General features: G+C 33.2%; 1 protein-coding gene across 1 annotated transcript in view; it reads right to left on the reverse strand.

Moving 5' to 3' along the window:
- TENM2 (teneurin transmembrane protein 2) overlaps nt 1–16,704 on the reverse strand; it is a 1,369,502-nt gene that overhangs the window by 172,484 nt on the left and 1,180,314 nt on the right. Inside the window, exon 14 of the mRNA XM_053719586.1 lies at nt 2,655–2,865. Coding sequence (XP_053575561.1) covers nt 2,655–2,865 — 211 coding nt within the window. The remainder of the gene's footprint in view (nt 1–2,654; nt 2,866–16,704) is intronic.

Raw genomic sequence — 16,704 nt, forward strand, 5'->3', positions numbered from 1 at the left:
TCGAAAATATTCTTTTCGAAAAATTCGAATTTAGATTGTAATAGTATTTCTAATGCTTTTTCTTCAAATGTAATATTCAAATTATGCAATATTCGAATTTGAAAAATTCGAATTTAGATTGTAATAGTATTTCTAATGCTTTTTCTTTAAATGTAATATTCGAATTATGCAATACGTGTAATCGAATTCGAAAAATTCGAATTTAGATTGTAATAGTATTTCTAATGCTTTTTCTTTAAATGTAATATTCGAATTATGCAATATTCGAATTCGAAAAATTCGAATTTAGATTGTAATAGTATTTCTAATGCTTTTTCTTTAAATGTAATATTCGAATTATGCAATACGTGTATTCGAATTTGAAAAATTCGAATTTAGATTTTAATAGTATTTCTAATGCTTTTTCTTTAAATGTAATATTCGAATTATGATATATTCGATTTCGAAAAATTCGAATTTATATTCGAATTCGAAAAATTCGAATTTATATGTTTGTAATAGTATTTCTAATGCTTTCTTTAAATGTAATATTCGAATTATTCAATATTCTATATGGAAACATTTGAAATGATAAATTTGTATCTATTTATGTATCAATTTACTAGATTCCCACCCTACCACATGAACTATTGAACTTCTGAATAGTATTTTTTAAGAATGTTAAATTTGAAATTTCGAATGTGGACATTCGATATAATTATAAACATTCGAATTCGAAAGTGACATTCGAAAACTGTATATAACATTTGATTTTCGAATTTTTAAGAATATTCGTTCTTATCGACATTCGGATTTAGAATTTGATTTTCGGTATTAACATTCGTTCTACATTCGAAATTCGAAAATTTACACATTCGCCCATCCCTAGTATTTATGTATTTATATGTGCATGTAGGTATTTAAAGAAGTGCATTTGAGACCTTTGCAGTTAAGTAGATTAAAACATGTTAAAAAATAATTATGCAATATTCATTTTTAATATGTTATGCAAATAGCAGAATCAGTTCTAAATATTTCTAAATATAAATTCCTCTATATATCTGTATATATCTATACCTATATATAATCATCTAAATAAATATATATATATATATATATGTATAGACAGATATTGTACTAAAATACCATTAGCTATATGTAGAAAAATGTATTTATGAATAAATAGAACATATATTTCAATGCGAAAAATGTTGGAATGTAAACTATTCCTACTTTCATGTCGGGATAGTGCACATAAGAATAGGTGATCGTGTTTACCCAAGAGTGGGGTGTTTTTTCCACTTTTTTTTGCCATTAACCTCTAAGGGGGGATGCTGGAAATACCCAGTACACCTTCATTCATATATTTTGTTTTTACATTTTTAATTTACTTTCCTAAAAATAAAAATGTAAATACTTGAAATTAACAAACAAACATTAACATAATTATTTTTATTGGATGTTTTATAATTAAAAAATGGGATATGAATTTTACTGAGGACCCTCCTAGAAATCTATTGTCTGAGTAAAATGACATACCTGCATATGAATAGAGTAGCACACACTATACTAACACACACACAATAATTATTAACCATGGGCTTATAACAACAGCACAATAATGCAAATGGCATGTTCCATACTGCTTGCACTTGTATTCTAGTCCTTTATGAGGAGTTCTCTTGGGAACAAAGCCCTCAGATTATCTTATAAATCAAAAGGTGTAAGGAACAGCACCACGTTTTTTCAATTCAGGTACGAAGATCAGGGTCAGCCATTCCATCATGAATAGTCAAAAAGGAAAAAAGTTACTCCAGCCTTGATGAAATTTATTAAATATAGGACTTTTATTTCATTACATGGTGCAAAGTACAAATGTACTTTGGACCATGCAAAGAAATAAAGGTCCCTTTTTAATACATTTAGTCAAGGTTGGAAAACATTTTCTCGCCTCCCTCTATTCATGGGTGCTGCTATTTTGTCATTTTGAAACCTAGGTTATATTGTAGCTGTCTAAAGGAGTGTTGCTGCACATCTGCGAACAGGTCTGCAATGGAATCTAGTGAACAGAGAGAATTCAACATGGCAGCACGTATGACTGGGGGGGTGGGGGGGGGGGATAACCTTCATACTGCCTTTATAAAATGTACACAATTTATTTAATTCATGATTGAAACAGAGCATGTGAGTTAAAACAACTTTTTAATTTACTATTATCTTTTTTTCTTTACTTCATATCCTTTGTTGAAAAGAATACCAAGGTAGGCTAAGTGGCTGCTTGCCTCATCTTATTGGCTCACCCAATGCATTCAGCCTGCTTCTTCAACAAAGGATATCAAACAAATTGAGCAAATTAGATAATCAAAGTAAATAGGAAAATTGTTTAAAATTGTTATTTTCTATTTGAATCATGAAAGAAATATTTTGGATTGCATGCCCTTTTATTGTCCCTTTAAGCAGCCTGTGAGTCATTTATCTAAAACATATTTTTGAATCTCAATAAAAAAAAAAGTGAAATATGATTGTTGATGAAAGTAGAAAATGGACGACTGTTACAAAGTTTAGATATATGATTAAAGATAAAAGAAAAAAATAAAGCAAGCACAGCTGTTTTAAGCCCTTTCTTTTAACTACATATGATCCTCTAAATCTGTATTAATCTTTCTATTTTGTACCTGCTGTTGAAAGGATTTTCTCCAGGAATTATGTGTGTGCTGTCTTTTCCCACCAAAAGTTTGATTCTGTCATAGAAAGATTTTACAGCTGGTGAGCCGGACTGGCTTTGTTGAATGATATCAAGAGGATCACGTGATCCGCGGCAAAGCAAACTCGACTGGCACGTTAACTGGAGACAGCAATCTGGATCCAAACAGTCCACAAGACCATCTGCATGAAGACAATATGAGTGATTAGCAAAGAATGTGGATGCATTTCTCAAACAAATAATAGCTTTATACATTCATTTAAACAAGATAGATGTTATGTACTCTTCATACATTTTTCATTTTTAAAATAAAGATTTACATTTTTGCTGTAAAAAAATTGGATGTAATAGTGGTTAAATTTATGGAATAATAATACAAAATATTGTAGCACTATTCAAATTACATAATGGCAATTTCATAAGGATAATACATTTTACAATAGGGCTATCACTGACTTGGAGTGCTTATTGTATTTTGAAATGAGCCTGAAATTAAGGATAGTGATGAGGAGATAAAACACAAGATCAGACAGATGTGGTACCACACTATAAAAGAAGCAAAGTGGCATTGTGTGTTACTAAAGGAACATTAATTATATATGCATAATATATATCATCAGTCAATGGTTACATTGAAAAATATCTGCATACAAAATAAATATTAGAATATCACTTAAAATTATCTTTAATTCAAAGTTTGCATTGTTTTACAGTGCAGGGCGATAACATTAAAGGTCCTTTTGGATATGTTTGTCCTGTCTCCTCCTAGGGACAGATATAAATAAGTTCTTACTTTAATCGTCCAATCACTGCAGGGTTGGCATTCTCAAGTCTGAGTAATGCAGGTAAATTACAAGTAATATATATATATATATATATATATATATATATATATATATATATATATATATATATACATATATATACTGTATATAAAACTACACATGCTTAAACATATTGGGCTAGATGATAAGTTGAGCATAAAATATCACTTTTGCGAAAGTGATATTTGCACTTCACTAAGTAAAACCAGTGCACGCAAATGTGTGCTTGTATTACAAGTTAGGTGCAATGCGAACACGACCTCACGGTCACATTGCACGGAGGCATTGCGCTAACAAGAGCGCGCTTCCATAGGGACCAATGGGAGCATGAGAACTAGCACAGCGAAGGGGGTAAGTCACACAGCAATGGGCAGCATTTATAAATATATATGTATATGAATATATGTATATATATATATATTCTGTATATATTTATATTTATCTGTGTATATACACAAGTTAACACATGAATGTATATGTATAAAGTCATATACATATATATTTTACTGGGAAAACACAGTTATGTAGACCGCAATGTAAAGGCACTTTCAGTTTTTTCTAACACCCCCACACCCGCCATCTTTAGCTCCCAAAAACTGCCTAGTGCAGTTGTTTTTAATTTAAAAAACAAAATAATTTTTTTAAATAAAAAACTAAAATATACTTTATGTTAAGAGGCAATTGGGGCACTTTTAGAAAATGTTGTAATGGCTCGTTATTTGCCTGTTTACGGGTGCGCAGTACATTATCGCTCCACTTGTAATCTAGCCCATTATGGGGAATTCAATGTTGATATGTAAGTTTTGCAAACAAAAAAGTGTTTATCTTCTCTCTGTATTTTTTTTCTTTCCTGTTTAAGTGAGTATATCAGTACATGTAGACCTTCCTATTCAATGCTAATGAAAAAAAAACACTTATTTGCGCATACAAAAGATCTGATTTGATAGCAAATGTAGATCTCTATAAAGTGGTTATAGTCTTCTAGAAATGAAAAAGGTATGTCCCATTCTAGTTTTTTTTTGTTATTAATATGTGTGGAACTGTTATACCCGTAATGACCTCATCATGCGGCATGATAATGGACTTCTTGAGTTTAGCGTTTTTTGATGACACGCTGAACTTTAAATTGGCACACCAATCTCCCAGTGGCCTGTCAGTCATGACAATCACATCTTTGTGCCAGCAAGCCCCCTTGGATATAGTCTGACATTGCAATCTCCACTAAATTACCCTGTCACTGACAATCTTACAGTTATCCTGCAAACAATCAAGCAAGCAATCAAACTCTTCAGAATTGCCAGTTCAGGACCTGTGAGGTTAGAGTGTCTACATTCAATACCAGTAAAAATAGAAGGATATCATTCTTTTGACATTGGATGAGAGACATATATTTATTTCTCATTTTTTTACCTTTATAAAGGGCACCTGTGTATGGCAGCTAAATATACCCTTGAAGACTATTATGACTTCTTTTCTTAGAAGGTCACAACTGTTTTGTTATATACTTATGTGTGGAAACATACTACAATACATTTCACATGACTGAGATGTGAACGGGGTGTACAGCAAGACCAAGAAATGATGGGCAGGTGAAGAACTGAAAATTAAGCCAAAGCACTAGGAAAATGCTCTTAGCGCTATCAAGTCTCTCCGGTTTCACCATTCTCGCCAGCTTCCTGTGTTATTCTAGGTAGTTGATTCACTAAAGAATGAAGAAGTGAATGAGCTTTGGTGAATCTACTTTATAGAATAATAAAAGACTTGGTAAAGCTGGATAAATCTTAAAATGCTAAATATTTATTTTAATTTTTATAGACTTCTAGTTGAAAGACAAAACTTACTAGAAAAATAACCATCAATTTATGTTGTTCACATGGACATTTTCAGCAATGGAAAAGAGTCTAGAATTGTCATAGTTGAATTATTTTAGAACAAAACATGAAGTACCAGGTATATGTATATATATATATATATATATATATATATATATATATATACACACACACACACAGTATCTCACAAAAATGAGTACACCCCTCACATTTTTGTAAATATTTTATTATATCTTTTCATGTGACAACACTGAAGAAAGAAATTACACTTTGCTGAGTGTACAGCCTATATAACAGTGTAAATTTGCTGTTCCCTTTAAAATAACTCAACACACAGCCATTAATGTCTAAACTGTAGGCAACAAAAGTGAGTGCACCCCTAAGTGGAAATGTTCAAATTGGGCCCAATTAGCCATTTTCCCTGCCCGGAGTCATGTGACTCGTTAGTGTTGCAAGGTCTAAGGTGTGAATGGGAAGCAGGAATATTAAATTTGGTGTTATCACTCTCACACTCTCTCATAACGGTTACTCGAAGTTCAACATGGCACCTCATGGCAAAGAACTCTCTGGGGATCTGAAAAAAAGAATTGTTGCTTTACATAAAGATGGCCTAGGCTATAAGAAGATTGACAAGACCCTGAAACTGAGCTGCAGCACGGTGGGCAAGACCACACAGCGGTTTCACAGGACACGTTCCACTCAGAACAGGCCTCGCCATAGTCGACCAAAGAAGTTGAGTGCACGTGCTCAGCATCATATCCAGAGGAAGTCTTTGGAAAATAGACGTATGAGTACTGCCAGCATTGCTGCAGAGGTTGAAGGGGTGGGGGGGTCAGCCTGTCAGTGCTTAGACCATAGACCGCACACTGCATCAAATTGGTCTGCATGGCTGTTGTTCCAGAAGGAAGCCTCTTCTAAAGATGATGCACAATAAAGACCGCAAATAGTTTGCTGAAGACAAGCAGACTAAGGACATGCATTACTGGAACCATGTCCTGTGGTCCAATGAGACCAAGATAAACTTACTTGGTTCAGATGGTGCCAAGCGTGTGTGGTGGCAACCAGGTGAAGAGTACAAAGACAAGTGTGTCTTGCCTACAGTCAAGCATGGTGGTGGGACTGTCATGGTCTGGGCCTGCATTAGTGCTCCCGGCACTAGGGGAGCTACAGTTCATTGAGGGAACCATGAATGCCAACATGTACTGTGACATACTGAAGCAGAGCATGATCCCCTCCCTTCGGAGACTGGGCCGCAGGGCAGTATTTCAACATGATAACAACCCCAAAAACACCTCCAAGACAACCACTGCCTTGCTAAAGAAGCTGAGGGTAAAGGTGATGGACTGGCCAAGCATGTCTCTAGACCTAAACCCTATTGAGCATCTGTGGGGCATCCTCAAATAGAAGATGAGGGAGTGCAAGGTCTCTAACATCCACCAGCTCAGAGATGTCATCATGGAGGAGTGGAAGAGGACTCCAGTGGCAACCTGTGAAGCTCTGGTGAACTCCATGCCCAAGAGGGTTAAGATAGTGCTGGAAAATAATGGTGGCCACACAAAATATTGACACTTTGAGCCCAATTCGGACATTTACACTTAGGGGTGTACTCACTTTTGCTGCCAATGGTTTAGACATTAATGTCTGTATGTTGAGTTATTTTGACGGGACAGCAAACTTACACTGTTATACAGGCTTTACACTCACTACTTTACATTGTAGCAAAGTGTCATTTCTTCAGTATTGTCACATGAAAAGATATAATAAAATATTTATAAAAATGTGAGGGGTGTACTCACTTTTGTACTGTATATATATATATATATATATATATATATATATATATTACTTTTACTTCAATTAGACACATGGATGTACTAAAAGCTACAGTTCCTATGATATACTTTTATGAATGTACTCGGTAAAGGATTATAACAAATCAGCTCAGCTGATGAGCTGGGTTCAGCATAAGTCACAAGGGATGCTGGATGTTGCTCATAGACTGAGTTAATTAAAGAATAAATTTTTATGTAGGTAGGTAAGCAAATAAACTCTGACTATAACATACTACAAATAGAAACATAATAATATTTTATAATTCATATAAAAGTGCAGCATTTAACATGATGAAATATATCTGTCTGAAATGTTTTATATTGAAATTGAAGCTAACGCAGGTGTATCTACTGACTTTGCTATCTTGACTAAGAAAGCTTAAATTGGAAATGAAGGGTTTGATATTGCAGATATATATATATATATATATATATATATATATATATATATATACATATATATATACCTAGACAACTATCTGACTTTTACAGATCAATCCATATTTGAATCTGTCCCCGTCTAATCTTCATGACATCTGTATTATGAATTGATGATGACTAAACAATGAATACTATTTTATCTAAAAAAGTAACTTGTGAACACTGTCACTTTTAAAATAACAGAACAAAAAATAATGAAAACAGCATTAAAGCACTGATGAAATGCTGTACGTTTAAAATGTTGTACATCTTTCATAATTTATAGTCCCTTGGCTGAAAGCTAGGGGATCAACAAGTAACTCCTAACCCCAAATCAATAAAATAACCTTTCACCCTCATCTTAGAGGGACAGTAAAGTCCAAATTAAACTTTCATGATTCAGATAGGGCATGCCATTTTAAACTACTTTTCAATTCAATTTTATCATCAAATTTGCTTTGTTCTTATGGTATTCTTTGTTGAAAGCTAAACCTAGGTAGGCTTATATGCTAATCTATAAGCCCTTGAAGGCTGCCTATTTTCTTGACAGTTTTTCACAGCTAGAGGGCATTAGTCCATGTGTGTCATATAGATAAAAATTGTGCTCACTCCCAAGGAGTTATTTATGAGTCAGAACTGATTGGCTAAAATGCAAGTCTGTCAAAAGAACTGAGAAAGGGGGGCAGTCTGCAGAGGCTTAGATACAAGGTAATCACAGAGGCAAAAAGTGTATTAATATAACAGTGTTATTTTAAACAATAAAATTTTTAGTGTTTACTGTCCCTTTAACATCCACCATGTACTATAAAGCGAAAATGAAATAAACAACAAGATTTATCAGAATCATTATTCTAATTTTATTGTTTTCCCAAGATTATGTGGGGTGACAGTCAACAATGAGAACAATGAGAAGCAAAAAATGACTTTACTCAGACAAGTTGCTACAAATATTTACTTGTCTATTAATTATTTAATTGATTAATACAAGTTATTGATACTCTTCTATGTACATACTTTTTCAGTTTTTTAAACATTTCTTTGTAGTAAATATGATGATGATAAATCAGGTAGGTAACACACAACATTACACACACACACACTAACACTTAAAGTGATAGTAAATCCTAGCGTTTTACCAGTGCAAAAAATAAAGGGGACTTTCAGTCATGAAGTATAGCAGAACACTATTTTGCACTGAGGTACTCAGCCAATAGCATGCTAGCCATACAACATAATGCCAGCTGGCCCACATGGCTATTGGCTAAGAGTACCTCAGTGCAAAATAGCCTTCTGCCATGGGAGGGCCATGGGTGCTCAGTGCAGTGAAAGCTGCAGACAAATAAAGGAACTTTCAGCATGAAGTATTTTATACTTCATGACTGAAAGTCCCCTTTTTTGTTACACTGGTAAATCCTAGTGTTTCACAAATGCTAAGATTTACTATCACTTTAATACTTAATCTAAACAGTGGTTTTACTTTCCAAACTCCACATAAAAAATACGGCACAGCATATCCTAATTTAAATATCCTCAATAAAATATATCCAGCTGTGTGCATTTAGTGTTTTCATGTGGAGTACATCTGGTTTGGGATCAATTGCATTTTGTGATATGATATATTCAAGTGGTTTCCAAATTTTTGGGGTCACTCAATGGGTCAAACAGGCTGTGTCTAACTACAAATTTAATGCTATTTCTTTCTTATTGTTATTACTATTTTAAGAGCGACAAGACATATGCAACTTGTTAAAATATTCTTCTGAAGAGCTGTTGAATTCTTTTTAAAACAAAAAAACAAAATAATTCATGAATCTCATCGGTCAAAGAAAAAAATGCATACAGAATGTTTGTGTAATTATAGCTTTGCTGTATTCCACTAAGATTTGGTCGGTTACACAATTAATCCAAAATACCAAATCAAGAGAAATTCAGCAAGGGGTAATTTTAAAATGTGCCTGACAATCTTCCTATTTCCATACACATGAAGGAAATAAATAGATTTGACTGGGATAAGAAATGTACTTGGTAAAAGTGAATAATTTACATAGCTAGTAGCATCAAGTTACAGCAGAAACATCTGTTCCCTTAGGGAAAGTTATTTATTTTCCTTTATAAGATTATATTTATCAAATGTCTTTTGTGTGTTAAAAACCGACTAGTAAAGTACTGCAATATCACACCTGCATCTTGTTTTATATTTCTGGGTAGGAAGGTAACAGTAATATTTAAAGTAATGTAGTAGAGAGAGTAGATGCACTGAATATCCCCTAGAGGCATTACTGTATTTAAGGGTAACTTTTATCAGATATTCTGTAGAAATTAAAGGTATAAGAACGTCAAGATTAAACGTGTCTGATTTAGATGGAGCATGCAATTTTAAGACACTTTTAATTCTACTTTTGTTTTCAAATGTACTATGTTCTTTTGTTATTCTTTGTTGAACAAGAATATGTACATAACCTAAACTACGGGGGGCTAGCTGGTGATTGGCTCACCGGATTTGTTCAGCTAGCCTCCAGTAGTGCATTACGGCTCCTTCAGCAAAGTATAACAAGAGAGTGAAGCTAATTTTTATGTTAGAAGTAAATTGGAAAGTTGTCAAATGGTTTGTTCTATCTGAATCATGAAAGAATAAATATAGTTTTTATGTCCATTTTAAGGTAATCATGTGCAATAAAGAAACATTCTGATGCAAAAATTAAATGTTCTAATTCATTAGTAGGGATGGGCAAATGTTTTGCAACATTAAGAAAATGAAATTAATTTTAACACGTTTATTTGTTCATTTCGAATTTAGAATGTTTGTACAACATTCATACATTCGTTTAATGTAATATTCTAATGCTTTGTTTAAATGTAATATTCGATTCAAATTTTTCTAATAATTTGATTTGAATTATGCAATATTCTAATTAAAATAATTCAATTTGATTTATTTGTAATAGTATTTCAAATGCTCACTTTTTCAAATTGTGCAATATTATGCAATATTCAAAATAGAAACCTTCAAATTGATATATTTCTATCAATTTAATAAATTCCCAACCACATGAACTATTGAACTTCTGAAATGTATTTGTCATATCAAATGTTACATTTAAAATTTCGAATGTTGATATTTAATCCAATTATGAACATTTGAAAACTAAACTAACATTTGATAATCGGAAATAACATTTGATTACCAGATTTTAATGGATTTTCATTCTTATCAACATTCGATTGTCCACAAGACTATTCGTTCTAGCAAACAAATTACACTTTTAGCACATTCGCCCATCCCTATCTATTAGAGCATTTTATTTTTGGATTTCTAACCCTACATAATTATGTATTTTGAATCTCTACAAATAAGTTACACAGATAGGTTGCACCTTCCAAATTGGAAATTGACATTGATTGGTAAATGAGTGCAACTTCTCCTTTTGGCTGGCCTTGTTCTTTTCAGGAGTGCCAATTCTTGCAGCTCCTGATTGGGACTTCAAGGGAAATGAAACCCAACATTTTTATTTCATTATTAAAATAAAACATGATTTTAAACAACTGTCCAATTTACTTCTATTTTTTAAATTTGCTTCCTTTTCTTGGTATCATTTGTTGAAGATTTAGCAATGCGCTAATGGGCACTACTGGGATCTAGCTGAACAGATATGGTAAACCAATGAAAAGAGGCATTTATGTGCAGCCACCAATTAGCAACAGCTAACTCCCAGTAATGAATTGCTGCACATAAGCATGCCTAGGTATGCTTTTCAATTAACAATACCAAAAGAATTAAATAAATTATGTAATAGAAGTAAATTGGAATGTTGTTTAAAACTACATGCTTTTTCTGAATCGTGAAAGAAAAAATGTGGTTTTCGTGTCCCTTTCACCTGACTGTATAAGCAATGGAGAAAAAAATTAAGTGTACAATAGCAATCTTCATATCATTTTATTGCATGATATAGTAGGACAGTGGAGCCAAGATAACAGCAACATCCCTTCTTCAAGAGGGCGTAAATTTATTAATAGATTATACTCTACTTTTTCTTAGATCAATGATGATATGTAGTGACATTTATTATCAATGGTTAAAGAGACACATTTGAGGTCATATTCTGGTTATATAATTGCAAAGCTATGATGAGGATTCATCATAGCTTTGCAATTATATAACCAGAATATGACCTCAGATATGTACTCCTATTAAATATTTCATCATCCCAAACCTCAAAACTGCAATTTGCCCTGAATTTACAAGGTACAGACATTTTAAAGTGTCCAGAATTGTATGCAGAACAGGGAAACTGGTAAATATGGAAGAGTTAGGGTTAATAATATATAAAATGGCACAGAAGATGCAACCACCACACTCTTGATATTTAGCTATGTGATTTTATTTTGTACAAATGCAATGGTCTAGGACCACCAGCAGATAAGATTTTATCACTCTTAGATTAAGTTGTTTTTACATTTAGTCTTCCACAAGAGGTTTGGGCTTAATAATGCACCAGTGAAGTTTCCAAAACAAGCCCCTGGTCAGATTATATGAGGATCAGGGGTATGTTGCTTAATGAACAGGAGGTCTTGGTGATTATAGTGTTGATAGGATTGATGGCAGTAAGTTGTTTACATGCTTCACATGTCTGAGACTTCATTATGTAAGCGTGCCTGCATGTCTGCAGAGGACTCTTTGCACTTACAATAAATTCTACACTATAAAGATGTTTCCCTGTTGTCTATGTTTGTTTGTTACTGATTTAAAGAAAAAAAACAACATCTATGGAGCGAGATCCAGACGGAAAATGTATATCCAAGTGAGTTTAATATTCATAAATATTCACAGCAGTGGTAAGATTGATTTGTAATAAAAGTAAAGGGACATGAAACACAAAATATTTATTTCATGATTCAGATAGATAATTCAACTTTCCAATTTACTTCTATTCCTTTGTTTAAGAAGCAGCAATGTACTACTGGGAGCTAGTTGAAGGCATTGTGTGAGCCAATGACATGAGGCATATATGTGCAGCCACCAACCAGCAGCTCCTGAGTCTACCTGGGTATCCTTTTCAACAAAGGATATCAAGATAACAAAACAAATTAGATTATAGAGGTAAATTGGAAAGCTGTTTAAAATCACATGCTCTATCTGGATCATAATTGGAAAAATGTGGGTTTCATGTCCCTTAAAGGGACATGATACTCTAATGTTGATGCACTTGAAATTGATGCAGCATAGCTGTCAAAAGTTGACTAGAAAATATCACTCTATATAAAAAGCAAGATATTTACCTCAAAATGTCCTAAGTATTCACACCCCATTGTAAAGAGACTTTAAGCAGCCAATCAGTATACTTGTCCCAGGACTTGCAAGGGAGTTTGCATCTGGAATGTACAGCCACAGTCATGTTATTTACCTATTTAGTTTAAGGAAGTTTAGTAGGAAATCTCCAGAGATCATAGCTATTGTAGTTTTTTTTTTAAACTTACAGCTGGACAGTAGCTGAAGTATAACTTTTACCAGGACAGTTACTCTTCTAAGCTGAAGACATTTTGAGGTAAAATATCTTCATTTCTTACATAGAGATGTTCATAACGTAAACCCTTTATAAAAGTATAGCTAATGATTTTTCTACAAAATTTGCCATTAATGTATATGGGGAACTTTTGTAAATAAACCATTGAATCATGTGATCACTCTCTCTATGTGTTTAACGCCTGCAAATTGGTATTTAAAGTCATCTCCAGAGCACCAATGCACTTCTAGGATCTAGCTGAAAACATGTGGCAAGCCAATGAAAAGTCATGTATGTGCAGCCACCAATCACCAGCTATCTCTTAATCTTTTTGTTGCTGTTCAGATTACCTAGGTATGCTTTAAAAAAAAGCATACCAAGAAAACAAAGTAGATAACAGCCTCTAAAAAATGCACTCTGAGTTTTTACTTTAATTTTCCTGATGATTGATAGACTAATTTTATTTGAGCTAGTAAAAACATAGTCTAATCTGGGTATTTTTATATCATTAACAGCAGATGGAAACAGCATATACATTATCTTGGAAATTAAATTAATCTACCAAATACGTACATTGAATTAAGGCTTTTTCAACAACATTTTGGTTATAACCAGCTATCATTATTTACTCTGTCAACTAACTGCACTCATCCATATTTACTAATTCATTACTGTTATTATTCTAAAAAAACCTGGCTAGGTTTAGTTTCCCCAAGGACAGATTGGAGAATCACTGCTCCAAATTAACACCAGCAGAAGAAAATGTGTGCTTAAGCATCCATTGCGGAACTCAAGGGTACAATATTGAATATTCAAGGGTGAATAATCTGTAAAGAATCTATAAGAATAGAGGAATGAATCTCTTTTTATCAGCTTGTCAATTTGCTATGCAATGTTAACTGCAATCAATTTTACATTGTACAACACTGATTATGTTAAGACTTTGGGCCAGATTACGAGTGGTGCACAAAATAGCGCTTACGTGAGCGAGATATTTGCGCTTCACTCAGTAATACCAGTGCACACAAATGTGCACTGGTATTAATAGTTCAGCACAATGCGAACGCGCAATGCAGGGAAGCTTTGCGCTCATTAGAGCACGCTTCCATAGGCTCTATTAGGAGCCTCATTCTCATGCCGACAGATACGGCAGAGAACATAGCACAGCAAAGGGTAAGTCGTGCATAGATAGGTGGCAAATGTAAAATATAAATGTATATGAATATTTACATATATATTTATGTGGTTAAAAAAGGAGAGCGCCACACACTGAGAAATGTATAATTTAGTTGCAATCAACTAAAGATTTTATGCCACTAGTATATACTAGGTATCTAATCACTTGATTAAGGGCTGAACTGCAGTTGTTTTTAGCAACAAGAAAGGTTGTATGAAAGTATATAAACAGCGCTGTATACAGCAAATATAAACCAGAAATACACAATGTGTAGAAAAAAACACTTTATTTTACTGACAGACCATGTCTTAGAACATTTAAAAAGATATAGTATATACCTATTCACAAAGCAATAGTATTAAATGTTGCTATTGTCAGACACCTGAGGAAGGGGCGTGGCCTGAACTAGTAGTGGTAACGCATACACAGAGTCTGGCCAGGCAAGTGTTTGCAGTTTCTCTCGCTCTTCATTTATCAGAGTACTATATGATTTTTAGTTTTTTAAAAGGTTTTGATACTTGTGATTTAATACTGCATATGTGTGTGTTGTAAATTTGTATATTGTAGGAAAGTGGGGACAATAGTGCTCCATTTCATCTCAAAAACTTTAATTTGCCCTCCATTGTGCAAACAGTTTTTTAACCTATATGTTAGGACTATATACTATAGCAACATTTAATACTATTGCTTTGTGAATAGGTATATGTTATATCTTTTTAAATATTCTAAGACATGGTCTGTCAGTAAAATAAAGTGTTTTTTTTCTACACATTGTGTATTTCTAGTTTGCTGTATACAGCGCTGTGTATATACACATATTAACACATGTATATGTATATAAACAAATGCATAAATATTTACAGTGAACACAGTCCCCATGGACTGCAATGTTAAGGCACTTTTAAGTGCCGTTTTTTTCCTAACATACCTTAACTTTAACCCCTAAAAACTGCTTTGTGCAGTTATTATTGTAAAAATTAAAGATGCTACAATTTTTTTTATTTTTAAAAAGGCACCATTCAGTTTAATTTGGGGGCAATTAGGGCTTTTTTAAAATTAACCAGAGGTTTGATCTCTGGTAAATTTTTGGAGCACTAATTGCTAATACGAGCTTGAGGTAGCATTAACCACACCAAATCTGTGTGTTTAACCCTTGCAAAGGGGTTAACACCTAGATAAAATACTGCTTGGGAGCTGAAGGGAACAGCTGGTTTCAAGCAGACACAATGACAAGGCTAAACACAAAAAAACTAACTAACTAACTAAAACTACATGTTCTAACAAATCAGATTATGTCATTTTTGTACTGCAATGTCCATTTAATTGAAATTTTAATCATGTTTTATTTGTGTATGTGTTTTTTTTTGTTTAAAAACATGATATTTTGCAGTAATTTATCTTTTTTGTTATTAAACTAGGATGTGATTAAATTTGGTCAAATTTGTAGTGAGCATGTATGATAATTTAAACATTTATAAAAAGTTGTGTGAGAAGAAACACTGTCTGATAAAGGTTAAAATACATTTTCAAGAGGGTAAATGTTCCTGAATTAAATAAATCCAAAACTCATGTTTTATTGGTGGATCAGAATGTCATTTGTGAGGTTTCTCAGTACAAAACACCTGATAGATTTTTGTAGGGCAAAGTCATGAAAAAAGAAAAGAAAAGCATGCAAACAGACGGTGATAGACTCAAAAGTCCCAAAACAATGAGAGATGGGGTGAAGATGCCTGAAAAGCTAAAGTATTAGAATACAGGCTAAAAGACCTATTAAAAATCCCTAGAATGTAGGAATCAAGCCTGGACCACTTCAGCCTTTCCATTCTCATTAACTCCTGCGCTATTTAAAGAAGTCTATTCACTAAAGAATGGAGAAATGTGTCAGTTTTAGTGAATTGACATCATAGAATAATGGAGTAACTGTGAAGTCATAAAAGGTTGTCAGGTGATCATGAAGCACATTTCAGGAGATTCCCAGGTGGCAATAATCATGGACAGCTACTAAACTAGAGAGTTATTGGGAAGATTTCCCTGATCGTTTAGCTTTGTGATTAGAAAAAAAAGGTAATTTCTTATCTGTTACACGTAGGGTTGCCACCTCAGCCATGTTTACTGGACACTTATGAGTTACACATGCAGGGTGTGCAGAAGGGAAATCAAAATTGAGTGCATTTTAGTAAGCTACCTGCAAAGAATAGCAGAGTAATTGGGATAACTGAAGACTAGGTAAATGCTGGAAAGACTGAAATAATACAAGTAATCCATTTATAAATTAAAATATTTGTAAGTGATGAAGTTGAGTTTTTAGTGACTTCCCAGATAAGCACAACAAAATAAGTAAGGAACTTTGTGGATTGTCATAATATTTTCCATATGATAGATAATATAAATACTTTTTAAAGGGACAGTAAAGTCATAATTAGACATTTATGATT

Source organism: Bombina bombina, chromosome 6 (genome assembly GCF_027579735.1).
Source record: "Bombina bombina isolate aBomBom1 chromosome 6, aBomBom1.pri, whole genome shotgun sequence".
In the NCBI taxonomy this organism is placed as follows: Eukaryota; Metazoa; Chordata; class Amphibia; order Anura; family Bombinatoridae; genus Bombina; species Bombina bombina.